The sequence below is a fragment of the Melanerpes formicivorus genome, unplaced genomic scaffold (genome assembly GCF_026170545.1).
Source record: "Melanerpes formicivorus ecotype bairdi unplaced genomic scaffold, bMelFor1.0.p_v2 SCAF_5, whole genome shotgun sequence".
NCBI classification, from domain to species: Eukaryota; Metazoa; Chordata; class Aves; order Piciformes; family Picidae; genus Melanerpes; species Melanerpes formicivorus.
Window position 1 is genome coordinate 26203619 of NW_027142357.1, and position 27839 is coordinate 26231457.

General features: G+C 47.8%; 1 protein-coding gene across 2 annotated transcripts in view; it reads right to left on the reverse strand.

The window, feature by feature from the left end:
• Positions 1 to 1830: 1830 nt before the first annotated feature.
• IGFBP2 (insulin like growth factor binding protein 2) overlaps positions 1831 to 27839 on the reverse strand; it is a 65428-nt gene continuing 39419 nt past the window's right edge. For both annotated transcript variants that reach the window (XM_068138902.1, XM_068138903.1), the window contains exons 2-4: positions 7897 to 8120; positions 6296 to 6436; positions 1831 to 3265 (exon numbers count right to left, since the gene is read on the reverse strand). In XM_068138902.1, coding sequence (XP_067995003.1) covers positions 3098 to 3265; positions 6296 to 6436; positions 7897 to 8120 — 533 coding nt within the window. In that variant the 3' untranslated portion in view covers positions 1831 to 3097. The remainder of the gene's footprint in view (positions 3266 to 6295; positions 6437 to 7896; positions 8121 to 27839) is intronic.

A 27839-nucleotide genomic window follows, 5' to 3' on the forward strand; every position in this document is an offset into this window, starting at 1 on the left:
TGCTTTACCTGCCTGTGGTGCCATCACGCCCCTTTATGCAGCACTTCTCACCCTGGAAGAATGTGCAGGACCTTCAAGGGACCTACTTGTCTCCACAGTCCCAGGAGCAGCTCAGCCAAGGCTCAATCTCACATGCAGCCCATGCAGCTTGTCCTAAGCAAGAATTTATATGGAAGCACTAAGTCTGGATTTTTTTATCAGGCTCAAATTTTGCTTTCCTTGAGCAAGCAAAGGAGAGAGCCCTTGGAGGGTCCCCCCCATGGAGAGTTTCTCCCTGCAGTGTCCCACACAGCCAAGGAAGCCATGGTATGCAGAGGAGATGCAAATCACAGCAAGATGCTTAAGCCTGGATGATGCACGGAGAACAGGTCCATCTGCTGGCTAATAAACAGCACACTTGGATGCAACTGCCAACTCAAGGTGCCCCTGAAATAGTAAGGCTGGGAAGCTGGAAAGAGCCTTTGCCCAAGCATCTGCCAAAGTCTCTGAAGTCCCTGTGCTGGGTAAGAGGGACCTTCACTTGCTAAGCTGCTTCCCGGCTCAAGGAGCAGGGAACTATTGCTCTCCTACAGCCTCTCAGCAGTTCAGGGAGCTTTGTGAGCACCACCCCGGACAGAGCATTCACCCTGCCATCCTCTGCCCAGGAAAGTGGGACACAACCAGTCTTTTCCACCAAATCTAGCTCCTGTCAGGCAGGGAAGTGGTCTGCACACATATGCTGGCCAGATGGCAACTCAAGAGGACTTGAGGGCATGGCTGTATTTTGCAGACTCATAAAGTACCATGTGTGGAGCAGGACCATAGGGCCAGCACATGAATGACACCAGTTCCACCCTGCTTGTACAACTGGGACAGTAACAATGAAAGGCCCAACTCCCACTGCCACTTGTTGGGCGCAGTGTTTACAACACCCCCTGGACAAAAGCTGAAGAGGCCCAAATTTGGGTGTGATGCATCAAACAAGGAATCATGTCCTATGAAAAGAGGGGGTGGGGGGAGGGGAGAAGATGACAGTTTTCTGGCATCCCATTTAATTTATTCCAACCTTATGCAGCTCAGCTTTTCCAAAAGAGAAAAACACAAATGAAAAATCCCTTATTGCTGAACAAAACAAAAAGTACAAACTGCAGCTGAGAGCCAGTGTGTGCAAGGCTTACACGAAAAAGCAGAAAGCCCTCCGAGGTTAACAGGAACAGGTAGCATCATTTTTACAGTTACTTGGCTTTGCATGCAGGTGTGTTTTCTTTCTCTCTCATGTGCTCTCAACTCCTTCTCGCACACATCCCCTCATGCACATACCCCCCCCTCCTAACTTTCTAAAGGGTTCTTTTCCCTGTCTCCTCCACTGCCACATCCAAACCCCCTGCAAAGTCTCAAGGGGCTTAATTCGCTGAGATGATTTAAGCCCTTTGCACTGAGGATCTGAAATGTGGAGCCAAGAAAGGGGTATCAGTGGTGGGGATCCCAATGTGGTATTTCTCCAGGACTGTCTGGTGTTTCTGGAGCATGCTAGGAGTCACCAGGGCCTGGTCCCATCCCTGCAGGTTGCTATCAGAGTCAGGTAGCTTTGCTGCCTGGCCCACATCATGCAGACACAGTGTACTCCCTGCCAGCACACGCACACTCAGCAAGGAACCTCCCTCCACCACCTTATTCAACCTAACTCTGTGGAAGACCTGGGATCTCAAGGCTCAGAAGCATCTGCCAGAAACTGAGATAATTCATTCCCCTGATTTCATTTACAGGAAGCTTTGCAATTGCTTTGCAAATGGTATCTATATTAAAAAGGAGAAGGAGAAAAAAAATAAAAGGAAAGAAAATAGTAAAATCTTCTTGCTTAGGTGATGGGGAAGTTATTTATTCTCAGCATCAATGTGTTCTGTACAGAAAGAAATCAACAGGTGAAATAACAGCAGAGACATCTCTCCTTGGAGCAGCATGTCCAGCACATAACCTGTCAGAGCACCTGGAATCACTTGAATTTAATCTATACAAATGTGTGTGTGGCAGAGGGCTGCATGTGTGTAAGGGCCTTTCCAAAGCAAGATATATACTGTAATTTACTTACAAAAAAGTGTGTGCAGAATAGCAGATGCTCACTCCAGTCCCCAGCAAAAATGGAGGGACAAGGGCAGCTGCTTGGGAGTGCAGATTTTAGATGGGTTTTTCCTATCTAGAAATGAGAGAGAGAGAGAGAAAGGGAAAGACACTCCCTAGCTTGTTATTCTAAATCTACACAGGCATCCTTCCACCCAGCCCCAGCAAGTTCACTTTAGCTCCCTCAGCATAAGCTGGTCCTAAGAAATACTGGGCAACAGCCCTTCAGACTCCCTGGAAAACCAAGCATTTAGCTTTGTTGTCACCCACAGGCCACATCCCCCCAGACAAGGGGCTGAAGCCAGGTCCCTGTGGGGTTGACTGTGCCCCAACACCAGGAAGGAAAGCACCCAGGAGTGTTTGGCAGGGGCTCTCTCATCCTTAGCCTTTTCTCTCACTATTGCCTCCTTGGAGGATGCATCCCAACTGCATCAGCATGTTCTAGCTGGGAAGATGGGGACTTTCCTCTTTCCCTCCCTCCCACACTGCATCCCATGCCAAGACTTGATGGCTAGGCTGGGGCACAGGGGACTGGTGGGATGCAAGAGGCAGGCGACACAGTATTTACAGTCTTTGGTCTTGGGGATGGGAGAGAAAGAGGGGGAAAGGGTGAGGTTTTTCCTTTGCTTTTTGTCCCACTCCTGCCCACAGCATGGGGTTTACGTCCCCTGGGAGGTGTTGGGGAGCACACGGCACTTTGTGCTGGAGGGTGCGGGAAGATGCCGCAAAGCAGCAGGGAAGGCAGGGCCACAGGGTGAGGAGCAAAAAAGACCGGTTCTCTGACTCAGGCTGGGTGAAAGACTATAGGAAAGCAGTCCCTTCTCCTTGCAGAACTCCACCACCCCTCCCCTCCCCAGGAGTTGGGCAGCAGGGGAAGGAGGGCAGCACGCAGGACCCAACCCCAGCCTCTTCCAGAGCCTAAAAAGACATGCTGAAACCCATGTAAAATCCGGCACTGGGGCCGCCGTTAGCTGCCTCCAGCAAGCAGGGTCACGTCCATCTACTGGCTCCGCAGGGCGTGTGCTCCCCGGTCCTCCTGCTCGTGGGCTGTGTAGAAGAGGTGGCACTCGGGGTCCCCGCGGATGGTGGGTGCACCCTGGATCACCTTCCCATGGATGGGGTCCACACACCAGCACTCGCCACGCTGCCCGTTCACCGACATCTTGCACTGCACAGAAAGGGACAGGGGAGGCGTCAGCTGAGGAAACAGGAGGACAAAACCCCACCAGTCTGAAGTCTAAGGACAGGAATTTCTGCAGCAGTTTGGATTTAGGCAAGATTCAGGAATGCTACTCAGACCCCCCCAGGGTCTGTGCTGCAGCACCGTCACGCCTCAAGCAGTCCACACTGAGGAACAGACCTCTTCCTCCAGGGACTGAGCCAGGGACAAAGAAGTCAATTTTAATGAACCACAAGGACAAGTGTCCGGAGATGCATGGCTGTCAACTGTGGATGAAAACATCCCTGAGGGAAGAGGATAAGACAGACCTGACAGAGGAGCTGTGTAAGTTTCTTATCTGCAAACTAGGCTAAACAAACAGCAATGAGAGCAAGACCCCCACAGCCAGAGGTAAACATGGCTCCAAAAAGGGTTTCACTCTTTCACTCTATCTCAGAATGGTGCATCTGGACCTGCACTGTTTCTGGTCTGATTAGACAGAAGTTTCTTGCCCTGATGATTACCATCCACTTTTTGCCTGGGTATCCTAGTTTAACATAGGCACTTTGAACCTGATGCTCATCCCTCCATCCCCAGCAGATACATCTCTGAAATAGGTGTAGTGGGAGAAAAACAGGTTACTCCAGCAGGCTAGACTTCTGTGTGCACTCTGTAAAGCTGAATCCAAGTCAGTAAATTTGCTGATGACACCAAGCTGGGGACAGGAGTTGATCTGCTAGAGGGTAGAGAGGCTTTGCAGAGAGACCTCGACAGGCTGGACAGATGGGCAGAGTCCAGCAGCATGAGATTTAACACATCCAAGTGCCGGGTTCTGCACATTGGCCACAACAACCCCATGCAGTGCTACAGGCTGGGGTCAGAGTGGCTGGAGAGCAGCCAGGCAGAGAGGGACCTGGGGGTGCTGGTTGATGGTAGGATGAACATGAGCCTGCAGTGTGCCCAGGTGGCCAGAAGGGCCAATGGCATCCTGGCCTGCATTAAGAACAGTATGGCCAGCAGGAGCAGGGAGGTCATTCTGCCCCTGTACACTGCACTGGTTAGGCCACACCTCGAGTACTGTGTCCAGTTCTGGGCCCCTCAGTTTAGGAAGGATGTTGACTTGCTGGAACGAGTCCAGAGAAGGGCAACGAAGTTAGTGAGGGGTTTGGAACACAAGCCCTATGAGGAGAGACTGAGGGAGCTGGGGTTGCTCAGCCTGGAGAGGAGGAGACTCAGAGGTGACCTTATTGCTCTCTACAACTACCTTAAGGGGGGTTGTAAACAGGCAGAGGTTGGTCTCTTCTCCCAGGCAGCCAGCACCAGAACAAGAGGACACAGTCTCAGGCTGCGCCAGGGGAAGTTCAGGCTGGAGGTCAGGAGGAAGTTTTACACAGAGAGAGTGATTGCCCATTGGAATGGACTGCCCGGGGAGGTGGTGGAGTCGCCGTCACTGGAGGTGTTCAGGAGGAGACTTGAGAGGGTGCTTGGTTACATGGGTTAGTTGATTGGGTGGTGTTGGGTGATAGGTTGGACGCGATGATCTTGAAGGTCTCTTCCAACCTGGTTTATTCTATTCTATTCTAGTTTTCCACAGCTGGACTAATGTCAAAATGCAGATTTGTTCATGCAAGAGGCAGCACAAAAAAAAGAGGAAGAAAAAGCCTCCCCAGCAGGAGAGTGCATCCCAGCACCCTCCACCCAAGCACTGGCCCACAGGAGGTGGGAGCAACTGGGAATGCTTTTGTTGGCATCCACTTGCCAGCAAATGAAAAGGACCTGATGCTCAGCTCTGGAAATGCCAATGGAGGAAAACAGGTGTTGCTTCACATTTGTTCTGTTTGCCCTTAACCAGGGCGGGGTAGCAGGGAGAAGCAAAAGTAATTTTGTCCCCCCTCTTTTTCTGCAGCGGTGTAAAACCAGTGTGTAACCCATCTGCACCCTTCAGTGTAGGCTGCCATGGTTCCCAGGCACAAGGAGCAGCAGAAACTGTCTTTTCTTTCGTGGTACCCCATGCATTGCTGCACTGCCCAGGCTCACTCCCCAGACACGCCTCATCTCCTTACAGGAATCTGCCCACTCTGCTCAGTCCATTCCTTCCACGTGTGCTCATGCTGGGGGACCCAGCCAGCCCATGGGGCTCTTCAGGGGAAGGCAGAGGGTGAGGGTCCAAGTGGGAAAGGTTAAGAAGAAGGGAGAGAAGGAGCTTATATCAGAGCATCCCACTTTTCTTAATGCTCCTGATCAAGGGATAGAATTAGCCCTGAGAAAAAGGCTTACCCATGAAAACAGTAGGTTTTGTGGGGTCCCCTCCAAAGGTTCAGTTGCACATAGCTAGAAGAGTGCTCATATTCAGGTACTAATTCACACATGGTTGCCCATTAGCCTTGGACACACTGATGTTTGCTGCCCAATAATTTTTTCCTGGCATTTTCCCCCCCATGCCTCAGCCACTGACACCTACTGATTTTGCATGAATGAGGCCAAGAAGTTAGAATTCAGACACACATTAAATTGTTTGAGTTCTTTTGGGTTCCCTCCTTGAACTGTGTGACCAGTCTCAATTTGTGGACAAAAACCAGTAAAGTGGATTTCAGATAAACCATCCTGACCCCAGGAGAAGTGCTTTCTGCTTTTTTTGCAAGACTGGACAGTACTCAGCCCCTCTCTGACTTTCCCCTGTAGCAGGACCCATAAAAAGAGACCTGGACAGATAAGAACAAGCATCTCTCGTGAGGAAGATGAGGCTGAGCTAAACAGTTTCTCCACCTTTGGGCTGCCTGCAGACATGAGTAGATGCAGGTCTCACATTTCCACATGCCAGCTCATGGCTGCAGATGTATCTGGGTGTTACTAAACCTGTCATGTGAGATATTTGCTGCTCACCCTACACCTCACACCATGTGTGTATGTGTGTGTGACATCAGGCCAGCCTTGAGCTCTGCACATCCTCCATGGCTGTGCATGGTGGGGATGCATGTGGAGCTGAGGGCTGCTGCTGCAAATGCAGCCAGGCATGGGGCTCTGGCTCTCCCCACTTACCTGTTTGAGATTGTACAAGCCATGCTTGTCACAGTTGGGGATGTGGAGGGAGTAGAGGTGCTCCAGGGGACCTCGCTCATCTGGCAGCCGCATAGTGGAGATGCGTTCCAGGACCTGATCGAGCTCCTGCTGACAAGGTGTCTGAAAACAAACCAGAAAGCAGCAAACAAAATCAATAAAAAAGTCAGGGCAGCAAGACCATCCAATTTCAACATTTTGGGCAATGGAAACACCAGTAGTGATGAACACCTGTGTGCAACTCCTCATGATACAGATGTGCTGCTGGATCCCACTGCAGACTTCATCTGCAGGCAACCAAAATCACAGCTCTGCAGTGTGTGGAGATTCACACAGGGAACCATGCACATGTCTCCCATATGCCTCACATGGTCAAAAGCCAACATGATGCTAGGCCCTGGAGAGACACATAGGAGGAGAAGCCTCAGAGATGCTCCCATGAGTCCCATTGGTGGTGATAAGTAATGGGAAGCAGGACTAATCCAGACAGATCAGGTATGCTTTCCTGAACATAGATCAAATCCCACACCTGTGATGCACTTTTGGCCCTCAAGTGAAACTCAAAGCATGTGAGACCCCACAGAAGAGGAGAGGAAGCCCTGGGAACGAGAGCACCCAGCAAAGTCAGCCTCTGGAGGCATCCCTCTTGCGCCATAATAGCCCCAAGCCAGGGCTCCCAGCCCAGCCAAGGCAGTCTGGCTGAATTACATCTCATGTGGTCAGTGAGTCCACACCACTCTGCTTTTGCAGTTGCTGGGTTTTATTCCAAAGGAGCAGCAGGAGTGTGGCAGTTCACTGTTTGACAACACCTGCATCTTATTTTGAACCTCTGTTTTACCTGTTGTTTGGAGAGGATGAGGGCTCTCTTTTGAAGCCCCTTTCTGTACCTGCACTCCCAGATATAAATACACTATATGTTTATAGACTACTACGTCCCTTTGGGATTGCCTTTCCATTCCCATCGCACTTTGTTGCCTTGTCCAAGATGTCCACTAGAGGGAAACCACGACCAAGGACTGCAAAGCAGAGACACAGGGACGGGAAGGAGAACAGGGAGGACTCCGGGTACCCTCCCTCCTAAGTGATAGTCCCACAGCCCATCCTCGGACCTCTGAACTCACACCACACCCCTCCCCTGAACCCGGGGTGGGGCTGCCCTGCAGCATGCAAGCATGCAGACATCCCTAACCCCTCCTGCCTCCCAAATCCCCCGGGACATCCATGGCACTTGCTTAGGAACACAGGGTTTGAGAAAGATGGTCTGTGGGCAAAGGGCATGCTTGCATCCCTGTGGAGGTAGGTGTAGAGCCAGCAGAACCCCTCTTCTTCAGTTCTGCTGTCAGGGAGTGAAGGTGCAATGAAAATAACACCTCCTCTCCAGCACATCAAAGTTCATCTGATGGTGTGTTCAGCCCTAGCTTAGGCCAAAACAAATGTTTGCTTTTCCTTTTTTCCTCTCCTCCTCTCCCTGCCTTTTTTTTTTTCCCTAAGACAATTTGCTGCAGCTGTCACCAAGGCTTCTGCATTCAGCATCTTCTTGGCGAGCCCACAGCTGCCTCCATTAGCTCCCCATGCCCTCTCACCCTGCCTGTAGACAGCCGTGACTTCTTGGAGTCCTCGTGGTTGTGATGGGGCTTGCCGACTTTGCCCATCTGCCGCTGCTGCTCGTTCACCTTCTCCCTCATAACTGCCAGTTCCTTCATGCCTGTCTTCATGGGCTTCCTCCCACTGGCTCCACTCAGGATCCCTGGGGTGCCATCCACGTGATTCTCGGCAAGGATACTCTCGGACCGGTCGTCGCCGTTGTCTGCAGGAGAGAGAGAAGACAAGGCAAGGGTCAGGCTCAGCCAGGTGCTCTCTCACATGCTCACCTCATCCTCGGTTGCCTTCAAGCATGGCTGGCTGCCAAGCCATAAACTCTTTGCATGCAAAAATGTTAAATTGCATTAGCCCTTTCATCTGAAAGGTGAGAGTAGAACCTTTCATCCTGGAGTTACCACCACACTAAAAGACGGTTTAGAGAACAGGGGAAATCGCTGCTGGAGAAGTTTCTTCTGTTTTTTCTTTGACCTTCCAAATTACTTCCCGAAGAATGTAATTTTCCCATCAGAAGTCCAGTTGGGTTAGGGATGCCAAGAGCACTTTGATTCCAAAACTTAAAACCACAGTGATTAGTAACAATACCTTGAGTCCATCTATCATCCCCCAGAGTATCTCCAGGAAAACTTACACAATACTAATGTGCTAAAATAAATTCTCAGGCCCGCTTTCAAAAGTACCTTCCCTCTGCTTTCCAGCCACCCTAATTTCCCTCAGAGATCCTGCCACTTCACTGACTGCCCTTCCCATACTGTCTTTTGCATCATTTGTCACACAGTGCATTACTCGTTTAGCTTAAGCCTGCTTTTTCACTGGGCCACTTCTGCTCACTGTGAAACAGCCCCCTGTGTCCTGGGCCCAACTCTGCCACAACTAATTCAGACATTTCAGGATCAGTTAGTAGAAATCCATGATAAACACTGGACTTTTTCCACCACTTCTGGTCTCTGCTTTGTGCATTTTGCCAGTTCACCAGGTGCCATTTCTGAGACCAGTCCTTGCCAAAGTAGGCCACAACGATAGTCACGATGCTGCAGGCATCAGTCCCTTGGACTTTGCAGTAGCAGTAAGAGCAGATCTCAATTCCTTCTGCTTGCCCCAGAAGCCCAGAAAGTAACAGCTGACCCTTCCTTGGTGCCCAGTCTAACATCGAAGTCTGTAGCTGAATCTAACATTGAAGCTGCATCTGCTTTAAACAGGGGCTTGGACTGAGACCTTCAGAGGTCTTTTCCAGCCCAAACTATGGTTCGACCCATAGGCACATTTCTCTATACAGGAGCTCTTCAGCAGTTCCACAGGTTCCACACCAGTGACAGACCAGGTCATTCTGGCCCTACAGTGGTGACAAACATGAAGTGTTTTTTAGCATATGCTCCAGCACCTCTGATTTCAGCTTGTGAGCACTTTGGAACACAGGCCTTTATACAGAAGTAAAGAAAACACATTAAACTGCATGACAAGAGGGCAAGCAATGCATTCTCATTTAACAACATTTAATTCATGGATCTTTCCTGCTTCTTGGAAGACCAAACACAGAGAGCATTTAAACCTTTTAACATTTTCTATTTTTCAGAAGCTGCATCATGATGTTTTGTCAGGGCATAGCTCTACTGCCATGACAGAGAGTGAAAAACAGTAACAGCAAGTGCTTTATTTCTACTATGGCTTCCCAAGCTCTTTTCAGGTGTTACAACCCCAGATTCACAGAGGAGAAACTACAAGAAGAGTTTTGCCTGAACTTCCTCAGCAGATGTGCAGCTGCCTGCAGACTGATGGCAAGAGAACAACCCAAGTGGACTGGATCAAAGAGCTACTCCAGGCCATCCATCCACAAGAGACCATCAGCAGCTGCTTGGGGACACATCAGAAGGTTCGTTCTCAATCTGGACTGCAGAGCAGCAGTAAAAGCACTTTCATGCCTGGAGACTGCATCTGACCCACAGGATTTAAAAGCCACCATCAGACCCATCCCTCAACGGATTTATTTAGATCTTTCTGAACTTCCTCACCATTTTGGCTCCTATCTCCCAGTTCCCCAGAAATACTAAATGCATTTGGTCTGCAGGTTCTCAGCTGCCTAGGTAGCAAGTGAAAAGCAAATACAGGGCAAAACCAATCTGGCAAAGTCCACAAATTTCCTCGATACCGGTTCCAGATGAGAACTGGGACCAAGTTTGATAGCCAGATGGGCAAGCTCAAAGTCTGGGCTGCTGCCTGGCAATTGTCATCTGGCCGTCATCCTAGGAGCCGGACAAGGAGTATTATGAGCAGGAATATTCTGTTTATACACCAGTCTCCCCATTAATTAGAAACACATAGTGAGAAGAGAGAAGGCCACAAGACCGTCCTTCAGACAGGATCAGATGGAAAAGCACAGTGCAAGAGATGGGCAAGGCTGGCCAAACTCTGACCTTCAACAAACTGCTTAGGAGGCCTTTAGCCTTCTGACACCTTTGGTGCTCCTCTCCTTGGTGTCACACTAAGCCATCAACAAGAACAGAAGAACAAGGGCAGCAGCAGGGCAGCTTCTCAGCTTGCACTCCTCTGCTGCCTTCAGAAAATTGATGGTACAAACTGACAGAAAATTCTTGCTCCCTCCTGCCTCCAACTAAAATATATAGACATCTGCCCAAATAAGCACTGCATGAGTAAATGAAGGCAAGCTGGTAAGCCTCTTGTCGGCTGATTCATTCACAAAACCTGCTTCTGATAATATTTTTGCTCATTTCTCTCACTTTCCAATGCTAACCAGTACCAGCCCAAAGAAAACCACTGATGGAAGCAGAGTGTGCAAGCCCATGTGCCTGAACACACCCAGTGACAGGAGAGACTGGTCTTGGCTCACCAGGCACCATCACAGGAGCAACCCTGGAGCACAGGAAGATCTAGCTGCTATCAACTGAAAGTTCTGCTATCCAAGGTTAACCCAGCTACAGTGAGCCATACCTTCAGCCTGCTGCTAATGCTAGACTGATCCACCTTAGTGCCCCTTCACAGTTTTTCTCTCTCCCAAATCTAGTGCTGCTACTAGGAGAAGCTCTTGCAGGGCTCAGTCACAGGGGAAGGGAGCTAGGACAGAAGAGGTTGGCCCCATGTGCAAAACATTGGCATTTCCTTCATGGACAACCTTCAGGCCCAGGAGAAAGCTGAGGATCAAGTGTGATGGACTTTTCAAAAAGCAAATGGTCCAGGTAGCAATGATGAAAGCAGAGACATCAAGACTCAAGGTAAGGAGAATAGAGAGCAGGCCACAAGCCAAACTATAACTTTTGCAGCCAGATGCTGCTTTTTAACACCGCTCAAAAGTAGTGAGCTGTGGATGCTTACTCATGACTACCCATGAATGAGTTAAGTTACCCACCAAGCCTACCGGCATGGGATGGACAGGGATGCAATTGCCTCAGATATACAACCCTAATCCTCTTTGTCATCCTGGAAAATGCTGTTTTCGCTGACCAATTTCAATTCATACTACATACCTCAGTGAACAGCATGGTGCCAAACTCCAAAACAATTATGTTTTATAGTTCTTCCATTTTCTTATGGCATGTGGAAAACATCTCCTGTGCTATTTTGGATCAAAGGTAGAGAGCTTTGTCTAGGGTGGGACAAGCGTGGCAGGAATCAAAGCAGATAGCTGAAGTTCCCCTGAACACTATTGTGGAGTCCATGAAACACCTCTCTCCATGCCAAGAAAATGATTTCTTTATGGCCCTTTTCAAGGAAAATTCTCACTGGCTTCAGTGGGGTGAGGACTTGGCTGTGGTGAAAGCGCATTCAACTGGCCATCAGCTAATGTCTGTAGGGAGCTGCATAGTCTCACCAACAGTTTGAAAAGCAACTACCAATTTCCAGTGCTGGAATTTTTGGGAATCTGATTTGAGATGTCTAGGCACCTCCACTGAGACAGTTGAGAAATACAGGGCTTAAAAACAACCTGCTGCTTCCAGAGTCAAGAAATAAAAAGCAACACACACAAAAAGGCAGTCGCCTGAAGTTAAAAATACATCTGAATCCCTTTGAAGAGCCCTGAGGTATATATGGGCTGAGGGACAGGATCAAGCCAGTGGCACTCACTTTGTGAGAGAGAGCCAGCCTGTATCACAGGGAGCTGCACCCTGCCAAGGACCGTAGCCACCCTCTCCAGTGCTGCTCTCTCTCTGCATTTGCTTTCCTTTGACGACAGCTTTCCCAGAGGGTTTCACAAGCATTTGCTTATCTGCCTGGGGTGTTTGCATAGCATTTATGTACTGATTAAAGTCTCAGACCCACATAAAGTTTCACCCAAGTGGCCTTCAACACCCTGCCTAGAGCCCTGCTAGGCAGGTCCTGGTTGTGTCCCTCTCACAGCAACTGCAGTCTCCAATGGCCAGCACTTTCTCTCTGAAGTCATCAAGGCACTTTGCAGTTCATTAATTACCCTGGAGAGAGAGGTATTCATCCTGAGTTGCACATGGTGAAAAACAAAGGCATGAAAAAATTTGAGAGCGTTGCCCAAAACCATTCAGGCAATCAATGAGCAAACCCAGGAGCCTGCACTCCTGCCCTGGCACCACACTGCACAGCAGCAAATGCTCTCAGGGCTGCAGGAATGCAGTATCCAGACAGACTTTTCACCCTGAGCAGTGTTGTCTGTCTCATGCAGCTTCTTTTTATTTTCCCCTCCAACACTTTTAGCCTCCTGTGGCTGTAAATTCTATTATTTCAGGATAATTTAAGTGCTTGTTCCAAGTTCTGGTTGCCACTTTTTATTTTAAGAAGCAGAGCTGCCTGTCCTGGCCTGCCAGAAACTTGTCCATTGCAGCCTGAGAGCAGACAGAGCCTTTAAACCTGACCTTTAACATAGACAACAGCCATGGCCAGAGAATTACTTGCAGAAAGGTGGGGAAGGAGCAAACCAACCCCAACTGCAGCCCCGGTGACCTCTGCCTCATGAATCTGCAACACATTTCTAGGGAAGTCCTGGGCAAAGGTTCCTGGGCAGCAGCTCTCTAGTGTGAGTGTTGCTGACCTGGAGCTCAGATACCTCAGAAAACGCTTGCCAGCAGGGATTATACCAGCATAGCAAGCTCCTCGCAGCAGAAGCTGCCAAGAACAGAACGCACACACACCAACCCCCACCCCCGCCCCGCCCCTCTGACCCATCCTACACCAAAAAGGACCCAAGGTTTGCTGATTACCCCTGACAAACTGCAAAGCACTGAGCCATGGTACAGCGTCCAGCAGTGCTCAGCTGGCAGAAGAGGGAAAATGCAGGGGCACCAGTACCTGGTCTGTCCCCAGGCATACTGGAGCCAGGCTGGATGCAGCTCTCCAAAGCAGCTTCACACAAAAAGAAAAAAGGTGTGTCTGGGAAATGCCAGAGAGAGAACATAAGCAATGGGTTGTGTAGGAAAGGGGACAAGGAGAGGAGAAGGGATGCAGAAGGCATCTAGAGTAGAGAAGGCCCTGTCCCAGTACGTCTCTCACAGTGGCCAATTACAGATGATACAGGAGGAGCAAAAGAAAGGACACAGTTGAACAATTCCTCCCTAGCTCTCCTTGGTGGGAATCCATAGTTCAGGAGCCAAAGGGTGCATCTAGACTGGGTTTAATAGCTGCTGACAGGCCTAAGAGATCCCTTTCTGGATTCAACGCCTGGTTATCACTGGACACCTCCTCTTGGTCCCCTCTCTCCAGCCAGCAGCATGATCTGCTTAGCCTCATCTGATTCTGCACAGGTGGCATGTGGATGTTTAAGCTCTTAATTTGATTGCAGAGGACAGCCCAGGGTTGCCTATGCTACCCACCTTTTGAGAGGGCCGGCAGGAAGGTTTGCCTCTCAAACCTCTCAGATCCATGTGCTCTTATGAGACACAGATGGAGATCAGCTTGGAGCATCTGGCAAGTAGCTTCTCAGGGTGAGTTTCCAGGACCTGCCCTCCCCAGGGTCATGTCAGCTTGCTCAGTAACAGTGAGGCAACTGCACTCCACAGCCAAAAAATTCCTGCATCAGGCTCCATGAGATTGTTTTACCGCTGTGATAAGCTGTTCATAAAGCACTCTGAGATCCCCAGGGGCTGACAGCCCTAGAGCTCTGCAAACACCCTTCATTGAGATCTTTTCAGCCCACATCTACTAAGAGCGAGAGGAGGAGTGGTGAGGGAACAGCATGTTCTGGCTGCAGGTTGCTTAGCAAGGTCCTCTCCCTGCCCTGAGCAGCTGGCACCACGGGGTGATCCAAGGGGCACCCAGTGCCTTCCTTTGGCTCAGGCATCCTGCAGGAAATGCTTTATGCTCCTCCACAGTGCTGGGGACATTGACTCTGAGCAGTGTGGCTTTCAGCAGCCTGCTTCGCTCTCTTTTCTCTGCCCATTCTCTGGTAGCTGGCAAGAGCAACTTTCCCTCCTCCATCCACATATGCCCAGAGCCAGGGGAAAAAAAAAAAAATTAAAAACCAACACCCACCCCCCCCCCAAAAAAAAAAACAAACCACTACAAAAACCATGTTTGTAGACCAGTTTCCCAAGGACACAGGACTTGTTCAATAAAACAGCCTGCTTCCATGTGTTTCTGCACATGTATATGTTTGCATGACTGCCTATCTCCCTATTAGCCCTCCTCCCCCTCCACCTCCACATATATCTACAAACACGTCAGCAAATGCCAACTACATCTCAAACACGAACACAATTCTCAAAAATAGTAAGTTTCCAACGTTCCATGGAAATGTGTGGCCAGGCTGAACCAGATAAAATAGCAGCATTTGTTTTTTCAGCGTTTCATACCTTTCAACTGATGGGCTGTGTAGCAAATCACCAGTCCGCTCTGTGTGGGCCCTGCAGAGCACAAAATCCCCCTGTGGAAGGCCTGCTCCAGCCCTCCTCCTGCCAACAGCAAGCCTGCAAGTGATGCTTGCAACATCCTGTTCCCTCCTGCACCAGCCGTTCACCGCGTGCCAAGAACGATAAGGGAAAACACTGTTCAGGTCCCTCAAAAATGCAGGGGAACACTTCAAGTCCCTTCATTTACGCAACTTCCACTTGCAGTCCTGCTTTACTTTCAGCTATTTCTTCCTCTGCAGCATGCAGTTGCAGCGGTGGCTCTACACCTAAAAGCTGAGGAGCCAGAGGGTCTTGTCTCACAGCTGATGACAGTGGTTTTGTACACGTGTTTAACTTCAACACGTGCGAAGGCAGTTTACTCAGGAGAAAGACCTTAACATGTTCGGAAGGTTTTGCTGAGTGAAGCTCTCCAAGCTCGCTGCTGCCATAAAAGCATTCCCCCTTGTTAGTGAAGCGTATCTCAGCCCTTTCAACACACTTCTCTGATTAGTGCTCTGCAAAGCTGCAACCTTCCCAGCAGAACCAAATGAATTAACTTCCAAGCTTAAATTAACTGCACTGCAGCTTCCTGATTTGACCTTGACCCCATCTGTAAAATCCCCAGAGTAGCTGCTACTTAGTCATTAGAGCCTTCTGCTTGAATGAAATGAGCTGATAACCTTACTAAGACTAAATCTCTGCTCTCCTTCCCTGGTCACTCCATGCACCCGTGCACCAGACTTCCAGTATAAACTTGGCTCCTAAATTCTCCGTTCCTATGAATTTCCAGCCTGAAATGACACCGCAAAACCACCTCATTCATTTCCTGCAGGTTTTACTGCAGTGTTTGAATTACCTTTATTTGCCCAGTTTGTTTTAGGAAACACAGGCTCATCTCTGACTCCAAGTCCAAGCCTACTGGGGCTTCTGCATCCCACAGTTCAGGCTATACAAGCACAGAAGAGCTTTCCTTACCACAGCCTCTAGGAGGGTGCCTGCATGTTAATCACTTTGACGAGCTCTGCTTGGCACTGAGATGCTGCACCTCTCATTCCTGCAGGAGAGCTGCAGGGGCTAGCAGAGTTACAGGTAGCCCACCAGAAAGGGCTGATGAAGGATTGATGATCTGATAGACACCATCACAAACAAGAAACTCTTCTCCAAGTTCACAATAAACTTCTCTACCTCACTCACACATTGTTGGAAAAAGTGTAACACACAGGACCTGTTCAGACTTTTCTCCTGTTTTAAGGTGATTACCATTCTAGGTGCAGGCAGTGACAAGTAAACACCAAGTTAGCTGGAGATGGACTGTCAAAAATCAATTTGAATCTGCACCAAGGAAAGATATGCTACTGGAGGAAGTGCTCACATCTGTCCATCAAGATCCTCAAATTCATGCGGTGTGTCTCCTGGACAGGGTGCTTTAGTCAAATACAAGATATTTTGCTCCATGAAGAGGTGGCTGAGGGAAATTTTATGCTCTTTATCATATGAGAAGCTAGTGTAGATAGTCTAGGGTCTGTTTCTGGCAATGTTATCTGCCTGTTTTGGCTCCTCAAGGACAGCTTAGCTCATGAAAAAGATGTCCTCTGGCTCCAGAAGCCCAGCTGTGCCCTTGGGTACCTGTTCACAATCCTCTCCCCCAGAGTTGGTGAGGAAGCAGGTCTGGACAGGGCATGACCAAAGAAACCTGTAACAGAGTATTTCAGCATGACTTCTGAGGAAGTTCAATCAGAGTGACCAAAAGTATGACCTTCTACCCTGCAGAAAGGTGGGAAAGCTTCAAAATCAGGATGAATTGAAAAAAAATACACAAGTAAAGCTAAAAATACTTAAAAACCACCAAAGGTCAGAGCAGCACCGCACCCTGTTTGCAGGAGGTGACTCTTGCTTATCTCCAGTATTGCTCCACTCCTTTCTCAGCCACATTGGCTTCTCTGGTTACTGCTATTGCATGCAAATGGAATGAAATTCAGCCATTTGTCTTGCAAGTTTTTAAATAACATCTCCCTTTTCCAGAGTCAATTTTCCAGGCAGCAGCTCAGTCCAGGGCTCCCCTCACCACTCACCCAAATTTCATTGCAGGTTTCCTCAAAGTCTGCCTTTTCCCAAATGCACTATTATTACAGTAACTCCTTCCTATGCTCTCCTCAAAAACCCTACCAGAGACCAACAGCAGTTACCACCAGGGCCACCTCAAGGTCTTCTGGACCTACTGTCCCCATGCAGCCCCTTAGCCAAGCACAAGTTCTCAAAGCCAACCTCACATCTGTTTTTCCCCCAACAACTTGCAGAAACAAAGCACAAGTGCATCCAAATAAAACCAGAGCATTGAAGTGTAGTTGGAACGAAGCAGTATATGCTGTAATTTAGTTGTGAGACTCTTCTGGCCTCCAGCATCTTTCAGATGCCTCCAGCACTACACTCCCTCCTCATGGGAGTACCAAGTTGCCTACATTCAAGCCTGTATCTGTTCACAGATTGTGGTTAACTTCCTTTGATGTTCAAGCTAAACAACATTGTAATTGTTTCAGACTATGTTAGAATAGAATAGAATAAACCAGGTTGAAAGAGACCTTTGAGATCATTGAGTCCAACCTATCATCCAACACTATCTAATCAACTAAACCATGGCAACAAGTGCCCCATCCAGTCCCCTCTTAAACACCTCCAGTGATGGTGACTCCACCACCTCCCTGGGCAGCCCATTCCAATGGCCAATCACTCTTTCTGTGAAGAACTTCTTCCTGACATCCAGCCTAAACCTCCCCTGGTGCAGCTTGAGACTGTGTCCTCTAGTTCTGGTGCTGGTTGCCTGGGAGAAGAGACCAATCCCCACCTGGCCACAACCTCCCTTCAGGTAGTTGTAGACACCAATAAAGTCTGCCCTGAGCCTCCTCTTCTCCAGGCTAAGCAACCCCAGCTCCCTCAGCCTGTCCTCATAGGGCTTGTGAATACTTTGTTCATCTGTTCTTGGGGCAATGTGTCACTTAATTTTGCAGTCACTTTGCTGGATTTCTTTAACCCATGTTCTATCCTCCTCCCCGGTAAGGGCAGAGCTGAATTTGAACCCCCATGAGATGGGGCTGAACCTGGTCTTGCATGTGTATTTATTATGCATATTTACCATTTATCTTACTGTGTGTATTCACTGGAATAAGGCAACTGCCACTTCCTAGGCATGAAGCGTTTACAGATACAAGACTGCTACTGAAATAAACAGGAGTTTAGAGTTGCAGATTTTTCCCACTGCTGGACGGCATGCATGTAACATGCAGTAATGCCATGAAGGGTTCAGACTCACAGACAGGCTACCAGAAGGTAGCAATTTACTGCAGACTGGTTGATCTCTAACAACTGTTTGTGGCATAAAACAGCCATGCACATGCAAGTAATGCAAATTACTTTTATGGTCCTTCAATGGCCTTCAAGCTCTGCAGCCTACAGCACGGCCAGATAAATGCCACTTGGCCTTCAGAAGCGGAGGTTTCCTCCAACACAGGTGGGAGGGAAGCACTGCAAGGCAGCCTGCTGCTTCATTCTGCTGTCACTGCAAAGGTCTCTGCCTTTATAGAAAAAAGGGGCTGGATCTCACTTTGTTTGCAAACCACTCTGTATTTTGGGCCACCCATGTTGCTGCCCAAGCTCCCACCTCAGAAGTATGCAGACTCCCACTGAGCAAAAGGCAGGAAGAGAGTCATAAAACTGTGGTAGAGGAAGGGAGAAAAGAAAGGGGAATATCAGTCTGCTGCATTCCCAAAGAGGCATTGCAAAGCTTAAAAACCAGACCACCACAAAACACAATAGTGTTGGAGACAGACGTGATAAGCCAGCTGAACTGCTGCAACCAAAGCTGATATGTGCAGCAGTCAGTTTCTGCTTAAACAGCTCCAGAAAGCACTAAATGTGCATCCAGCCAACATACTCAGCACCAAGATCCCTGATGTGTTTGCTGTGCACCTGATCTACACAGCACTCTGGTGGAAGGATCTAGCTACCACCTAAGGGCTTGAAGATACCCAGGCTTGTGGCAGAGTTCTTTAGGAGGGAGCTGCTTGTATGGGATAGTGGGATGGTCCTTAAGTTAGAGCAAACCACCCATGCCTGTTAACAAGCCAAGAGGCTAAAAAACAGCTTCTGCAAGAAAACACCAAGGAATCCTCTGGCTTCAAGGGCTAGTGTTTGTATGGAGCTCACCCCAAAACACTGGACAGTTTTAGCTGGCTTGTAGCATACTGCCCAGGTGAGTCATCCCAACCAAAACCAGCTGGTTGCCTTGCAGCAAGTATCACTCATGCCTTATGCTGCAGGTGTTGTATGGTATGTGAATGACAGGTTTTATCTGGCCTTTATGTGACTTGTTACAACAAAAAGCATCTCACTGGTTTCTGTAGCATTTTTGAACCTCCACAAAGCTGCAGAACAAAATGTGGCAGTCATTTAAGGGCATGTAATTCCCCAGGCATAATGTCTGGGGAAGAAGCACATCAAGGGGGCCACTGAAATCTTCCAGGAGCACTAAGATGGGAGGCTGTCATTAGAAGAACTGTCCTCGACTGCTATAGTTAATCCACTCCTACTCTTCACAGAAAAACCACCACAGCTGAAAAACACTGTAACTGCAGTCATCCTAGGGGCAAGGGGGAAAGAGCGGAGGAGGCAGCAGGGAAACATCATCCCCAAACACCCACATACTCCCTGAGGGCTTTCATTAGCCCTTGGAATGAAAATGCTGCTGCATCATTCCCTCTTGGGAAGCAACAGGCACATGTGCTCATCTCCATCACAGTTGGTCCATAAAACCCCATTTCATTAGATGCTGCCACACCTATTAGTGCTTTAAAGCAAGTACATCTGGCTTAATTGAGCACTTCATTGCTGCTTTATCTCCATTTTCTGAACAAGCCTCAGGGAGAGAATTTTGTGCATTTGGGGTTTGGTTTTTTTTTCCTTCTTCCTTTTTGAACTTTCCCACTGAAACCTCACTTGATGCAGGAATACTAGCCCCTGTGACAGCTGCTCACATGCTGGGGGCTGCTTTTAGTAAATTCTCCCCTCTAGACAATGAACTTCATCCTAATATTCTGGTTTATGTGCTCCAAAGCTGAAGCGCTTCAACATACCAATCCTTCCCTCCCACTCTCCCTCTGTCCTCTTGGAAAAAATCAGTTACTGGCGGAAGGTGTTGCAGTACATGCCAGGAAGAAGAGAAAGAAAAGAAAAAGGATCTTGCTGCCCCTGCAGTCTCTGAAACTGCCTCTGCCAAGTTACAACAAACAGGAAAAGTAGAATCCAAACACATTCCCCACGTCCCCCTCCATCCACCCAGCAAAAGCTGCACTAGTGCCAGCTACTGCTCACAAACAATTATGCTGCTAGCCTCCTCTGGCACATCCTTCCAGGTGGCCTGAACAACAGAAAAGCTCAGCTCAGGAAGCATGCATCAGATGCATGGGGTGGTTGAAATCCCTTTCAGGAAGTGCAAAGTTCCTTCACACTCCCACACAGAGGAAAGGTTACCTGCAAGTCAGTTTGCCACCTCCTGTATTGGAAGATGCTTGTGTTTCCCTGTGAAAGAAGCCAGGCACACAGTAGCTGGGAACAGAGAGAAGTACCGGCTGCAAAGTTGGCAGTTTTCCCACTAAGCCATCCCAAGCGCTTTGTAGCCCCTGGGAGAACAACAGAATTGGTCCCTCTTGCAGGAAGGAGTTGAGAAACCATTGCTAGGCTGCAGCATCCTCCCAGGGCCCCGTGCCCGGCATCTTTTCACAGCTTTCAGGCCATGATCTGGCATGGGCAGGTACCAGCAGTGTCTCCAAAGCCTATCTTTAAGATACTGCTCCAAATAGTATTTCTCCCACTGCAGACTAAGGCTGGGACAACTCATCAGGCAACCTGGCTTTCACTGAGTATCAAATGCAGAGCAGATGCATTATACTAACTGATGCTGACACAGTATGCAACCCATGCATGCAGACCAAGAGCTTTACATATGCTAAAAGCAGGACAACCTGTTGAAACCATGACTACTGCAGCTTCAGGGTAAGTGGCTAGATGAGCACTCCCTCCAATGTGCTGCCCTGACCACCAGCTACTTCTTCTTCTGCTCCCACCCACAAGGGTGTCCTATTCAGCCAGCATCTTCTTGTAAGCTCCAGCTTCCAACTCTTCCGATGGAAGCAGGCGTCGATGTCCTGCCTGTCCCTCTTCCTACGAGAGTAAGATATTCAAAGCACTGTCAGTTTTCCCAATACTGTGTTCCAGTTTGATTTCATGCTGCAGTGCTGAGTCCAACCGTCTTTTATCCCTGCTGCCTGGTATCTTTTCTTAGATGTCCAAACACGAAAGCCACCCTTGAAGCGAGCAAAAAGCAAGGCGTACTAGCAGCAGCTGAATGAGCTACTCTGGTCCTTTCTGCCACAGTCCAACAAGACTTCAAGCCCGGGAGAAAAAACATCTCAATAGTGAAGTGAAAGAGGGTCAAAATGTAATTAAGCTCTGCACTTCCTATCCCAAACGGTTAGTGGGTGTTGCTGCGGGTTTGAGAGTTACTCAGGCACTCTTGTTTCAGGGAAACAGTCCTGCTTGTAGTAAGATAAGCTCTTCTGGATTCCTCGAGAGGAAGGCAATAAGCAAATTACAATTTCTAAACCTCTCCCTGTCCCCATTCCTTCCTCCAGCAAGGCTTATACATGCACAAAGCAGAGACACCTTCTCTATTAAAAAAAAACCTCTTTCAGCCTTTAACTGAACACAGAAGGGCTCTACCCAAGGAATGACCAACCCAAGTCATCCTCACAAGGACACCCCATACTCCACTGTTAGGAAAGACAGAGAATTTAGATACTGTAGTATAGAAAAGCAAAACTTGTAACTGGAGTCTCTGACTGTGTGTCCTTTGCTCAGGGGCTGTGCACCTCAGGAACTGAGTATGGCTCACATACAACCCACATTAAACCCCCTTCAACTGAGAGGTATGGAGAGGGGGCAGTGGAGGGGTTCTGCAGGGATGTTTGCCAGTGAAAGAAAGAATGGGCTGTGGCAGTTCCTTATGTGGAAACTAAATCAGTCACAAGTCCAAAACATAAGGTGACCATGATGCAGAGGTTCATGCATGCAGAGGCTTGTTTGGGGTCCCACCACATAACTTTTCTTCATGTCTCCCTGCCAAAGCACCAGTGTGCTCTTGCAGCATTAGCTGCAATCTCCATGATCCACCAGCAGCTACGGCTGTGGTCAGCAGCAGATGCTAGGAGGTAAATAAGGACTGTGCTTTTCCTCTGCTTCTGGAAGCCAGTGGTGTAGGAATTTTCAAAGCCAGAAGCTACAAATAGATCTTAGAATCATAGAATCAATGAGGTAGGAAAAGACCTCAAAGGTCATAAAGTCCAACCTGTCCCCCAAGACCTCATGATTACTAAACCATGGCTTCATACTTCATAGCTAGCCATCCTCATCTATGAATTTCAATACTTTTAGAAGATATTTATGAGGACATTTCCAACTTCCTACACCAATTACTTTCATTGTTCAATTCTCTGCCCTACTCCCCCAGATGTGCTGCTTGATCTTTTTGTAAGATGCCAAACAAAACTGAAAAACAGTGATTCTCTCATCCCTCCCCCTATTCACTATTTTACACCTCTCCATCCCAGCCCAGAGGGAGAAGTCCGAACAAAGACCTAAATACCGCAGTGCAGGTCTCCATACTCCATTGAAATGGATTCTGAAGACCTCTTAATCAAGGGGTGACCTTCAGAAATCAACCTGCACCTGCTGTGTAGCATGCACGCCTCTATCACACTTCTGAAATCAACTGCAGCCCTCATGACAGGCTGGAAGCCAGGACACCTCTTCTTTAAAGAGAAAGAAAAATGTCCGGCCTTTTCACAAATACAGAAGGCCTTGGCACAAGCTGAGGGCACAGGAACAAAGCCAAAGCACATGGAAAACAGCAGCAGCAGTTCTTAACTGCTGCCTGTCTAATTTGAGAGCCAGGATGCCACCCCAGAGCAAGGGATTCACTGCAAGCTCCTGACAAGCTCCACAAGGTGCCCCTAGCAGAGGGAGAGACCCCGCCAAGTGCCACCCCTGTTGCTGCCTCAACAGCCCCAGCCCATCGGCACTCACTGTTGTCACATGCTGCTCTTCCTCAAAAGCCTGTGAAGCATGTTGGCTGAGCCCCAATGAAAGCACCTTCTAATGGGATTTTTCAGGTTTCAAGGATATCAGTGTCTAGCACAGGCTGATGTAATTAGAAAGACATCCAAGAGACAATCTGGCATTGATTAACTGGCTATTTACCTCTGCACATTACAAGTCGCACTCTAAAACTCTGCAGCAAAGACTTGCTTTTTTGTAATTGTTTTCTCCCTCACCCCATTCCTGCTTCTCACAAAGCCCAGCTGTGGCCTCTCTCACTCCGCTCCCTCAGCCTCACCATGCTTTGCCTTGCTAAATAAACCATGATGGTGTCGGTCAGGCTAACGCTGGAAGGCCTGCTGCAGGTTAAAAGTGTGCCTCTCTTGGCAAACACAAACCAAATCTTCGCTGAACAGGCCTCGCAACGGACAGCTACATGCACTTGCGTTTGACTCTTCCTGTTGAATACCAGGGTAAGAAAATCATTGGCCTGCTCTCACTTCTATTGACTTCACTGTGTTGGTGCCTACGCAGCCACAGATCTGTTCACCATCAAGTTCTCCCACACCAGAGACATCCCTAAAGCTGCGACATAGGAGTTACAAACTCGTTTCACTACAACTTCCTCCTACATCCCTTAGAAAGTGTGTCTGGAGGAGCAGCAAATGGGTAGCCCTGGAAGAAAGGGTTTGTAGGAAGCAGTGCAGAGTTACTGGGGATGTTTAACACCTCACAAGAACAGTAACACAAATTCTGCAAGGAGAGAGCATTCAAAGATAGGATTTGTTACAACAGCCAAGACAGCAAAACCAGCAGGCCCAGTTTCACCAGAAGCAGGCTGGAGTCCTCATCCCAGCAGAGGAGGACCCCATGCAGCTGGCAGAGTGAGCCCTGTGAAGTTTATCAGTGGGTCTAATCATGCAACAGCCCAGCATGCAGAGAACAAAAGAGATCAGTGAGGTTTTAACTGTAATTCCTGTTTCCATACACAGGCCAGGCTGCATAATGCACTGCATGGGCCATTTCTTCTAGACATGCCAAAAGAACTATCAAAGTACTTCCACTGTCTCTGCATGAAATATCACCAGAGCGTATGCTCTCCCTTTTCCTTGAAAAAGTAGGAACCTCTTCCATTCCAAATGTACCCAGCACATCCAGACCTTTCCAGCACAGCTGTATCATCCCTGCTTCAAATGCCCTCATAGCAGCATGGGAGATGCATGGGAAGACTAGAGATCAGGGGGGCAGGACTGCACCTATTTTGAGGTCTGTGGAACACTATATAAATTGATGGCTCAGCATAAATATTTATTATGAGGAAAGTTTAAGAGGAGACTGGAAACTGCTAATCAATAATGAAAAGCAAAAGTCGAGAAAACCTGTAAAGAAAATTGCCCACAAGCTTCTCACTCATTCCTAAAAAACACAACTATAATGGAGTGGTACAGAAGAAAGCAAGACAAATAGTCAGATAAAATATCAGAAGGGGAAAAGCATCATCAGGGAAAATTGTATGTCACCTATAGTTAAGTATATGAAGATGACCAAAAAGGAATTAATGACACTTGCAAATACTCAACTGCTACTGAGGTGACTATTTACTGGATGAGACAAAAATGGACAATCCAAATAATTGGCCACTGGCAGAGTTTACAAAAAAGCACTGTTATAGCATCTCCTGTTGGGAGTGATTTTAAATACAAAACAATGTTGTTTTGCAGCACTCTAGTCAAAACAGCAGTTCACACAGCAAAAAATCTGTTGTCTGAACTAGACTAGGTGTCAGGCTTCAGGATGGAACACCGTCCTTCTGGCCTTAAAGCTGTGAAAAACAAACCTGGGAGCACCAAAGACGGATGCACCTAGGGGAAGAAGTGACATTGCATGGGCTGACCACTATACAAAGTACCCTCTATCAAAGGGCAGTACTCAGATCCAACCTACCACTGCAGAATTGGTGAGCACTGGACAGAAGCCTCCAGGTGATCATCTCTTAACAAAACAGCCCTGATCAAGTTCCATAACTGATGAGGTTAACACAAATCCATAAATCAGACACAAAACTAGACAGCATTGATACGAAACAGCCCAAGAGCCAGACAAAGGAACAAATTCTTAGTAGAGCATCAGGTGGTGGAAAATGTGAGAAGTCAGAGAAGTCATGTAGACAAATGAACTGGAAAATGGCAGAATGCTGATGAATATTTGGCGTTGAAACAACCATCAGCCTCCCTGGGATGTTCCCAGAATGAAACTGTAGAATGAGCTACAAAATAATCTGAAGTGTATCTTGCTTCTTTGCCCCAAAGGCAGCACAGCCATGCTGGGGGAGCTTGGAGGTAGAGAGAAGAAACTGTCTAAAATCCAGCTTTCACAGAGTCACAGGAATAAATCGCTGTACAGCAACTTACAAAGGACCACTACAAGCTGGGGAAGAGACTCCTGGCGAACTTAAAGGCAAGTGAGGCTTCTCAGTTTCTCTCCTGCCAGCTTTTATTCCATCAGCAATTAAAGTATCAGAGAGGCCAGCTATCCTTTTCTGGTTTAGCTGAGTCTGTTGGCCTCAGACAATGTACCTGATTCCTTCCCTTGAGCAAGCCATTATGTATCAAGAGGTTCCAAATTTTACTATGTTATCTAGGTATTGGCACTGTACAAGGGCTTTGTTTTAAAGTCTTCCCCCATTCCCTCATTGCAAATACTCATTTTATGAGCACTTGCCATTCCTCCATTCCCAAATCCCCTTTCAATGAACGTTTAAGGTCACAAAGTCCAGATTTCCTCATTTCGGCTCCCCTCAAAGCTGGAGTGCTTTGGCTTGGCTGCAGGGCAAACTCTAGAGCCTAAAGAAAACAAACACATAGGACACTTCTGTTACCCTAAAATGCTGAGCAATAAAATCTCAGTAAATAAACACATGGAAACTCACTTTAGGTCAGAATATGTCATGCTGCCTGGTTTGCTACAACTGAAAATAAAATCTATTAAAAAAATAAATAAAAATCAGATGGGCAGACTGGAGTCCTGCACCTAGAAAACAGTATAAACAGAGGGGAAAAAATCACTATCTGCATTCCCTTTGAAAATTCAGTACAGTAACTTACTGTGAAACAGGAGCACTGCTCTACTGTAGATCCAATTGCACTTTGAACCAGACCCCAAATTCTATTTTGAATTTTATTTTTTTAATTTGGTGGGTAAATATTGATGTTTAACAACCACTCTCCCATGACCAAACTTCTTCTTTGCCAAGCTGAAAGAACATTAACATGGCAAGGTCAGCACAACATTTCCCTGTGCACTGACAAATTCTGCTTGGCCCATGAACAGGAAAAAAAAAAAATTCTAAACATTCTTGTTTAAGGAAAAAATTAAGTCCTCCCTGGACATGAGACTTGCCATGTCCTTCCTTGGGAGCAGAAAATCATCTGCCCTATCCCTGAGGTTTCACGTGGAGAAGATGTCCTAGAAGGACAGTACTCCAGCCAGCAGAAGATGCTGTGTTTTCTAGACAGAATACAATAGTTATGGTATGTTGTCCTCCTGCCAGCACTCTTCTCTAGCTCATGGTGCTCTTTCCCCTCCCCAGCTTTGTTTCTTTCCTGTATCTCGAGGGAGCGGCCAAGTTTTCCCCTGCCAAGCCCTCCTTGTGACACATGCTCCTGCTCCCCTGGAGCTCATCCCTTGCACCTGCCCACATCCATTTTTTCAAGCTCATGACTGCAGCCAAGGGCTTGCCAGCTGCTTTCAGAGGGGTTAACACTTCCCTCACCCTTGGGATGATTCTCTCTGGATATAGGGTAAGCCTGGGTAGATTTTGCAAAGCAGGACCTGGGCACTAATCCACCCTTACCCTGGAATCAATTAAAATACACAGGTCTTAGTTGTCCACTGGCAGATTTTGCTAGCTGTTGCTCAAAATCTCCAGCCTGGTCTTTCACTGCCCATCCCAACAATCCATATTATTCAGTTTTATCTCAGTCCTGACTCTGTCACCCCTCCACATCACTTACCCTTAAGAGTTTTCCTGAGCTTCCTCTCTCCATAACAACGAACCCAACTCAGCACAATTACAAAAACAACTATTCGGCACATTCACATCTGCGGTTTCTGCCACAGCCCTCAACGCAAACCCACTGTCAGATATATCTCACTTCTTATCCCTGGAGGCCGCTGCAACCAAATCCCACCATCCTCACACAAGTCTCCGTCACTCCTTCACAACTTCTCAGAATGACTTCCCTTGTCCCTATTTTAAGGAATAGTTTCCTTGCATGCATTTGTCCACTGCTCCATGGGAGGTCACACAAACCAAACAACTGATTTTTCAGAAAAGGGCAGCGTATCAGACAAAAGTGTCAGCTCAGCCTGGCATGAATCACCTTTGCTTCATCTGATTGGTATTTACCTTCAAGTCATTTATTACTCTGTCCTCAAGTGTCATCCACAGCTGAGATTGGATTACAGGATCTGAATCACTCCCCAACCTTTGATGATCTGAAATACTGGATCTGTCTCCTATTCACCACTATGACAGAAAAGTCTTCATACATGACTCAGTGATTTATTTCTTTTGTCCTCGTCCCTTCAGAAACTGGGGATGGTGTTCCTGGCCTCTGCTCTCCAACCCTTTTCAGTCAATTTAGTTCTGTGACTTTGGGGTTTTCCCTTCAGTTTTCAAGGCTTCCATGTTCTCATCCCCTCCAACTGTACCAACCACTGAAGAAAAGTTCAGTTAATACTAGAGACATACCCACCTTATCTTTAATCTCCAGTTGCTCCTCACTGCACAGCAGCTTCAAGTCTCTTTTTATTTATATAGCTGAGAAACCTGTTGCTATTTGTTTTAATTTCCTTTGCCAGGCCTAACACAGCTTGACTTTTGGCAATTCTCATTTTATCCCTACCCCTCCTGACCTCTGAAACACTGCTTTTTTGCCGATTAGTCTTTTTTTTCCATTCCTCACAGACGACTATCC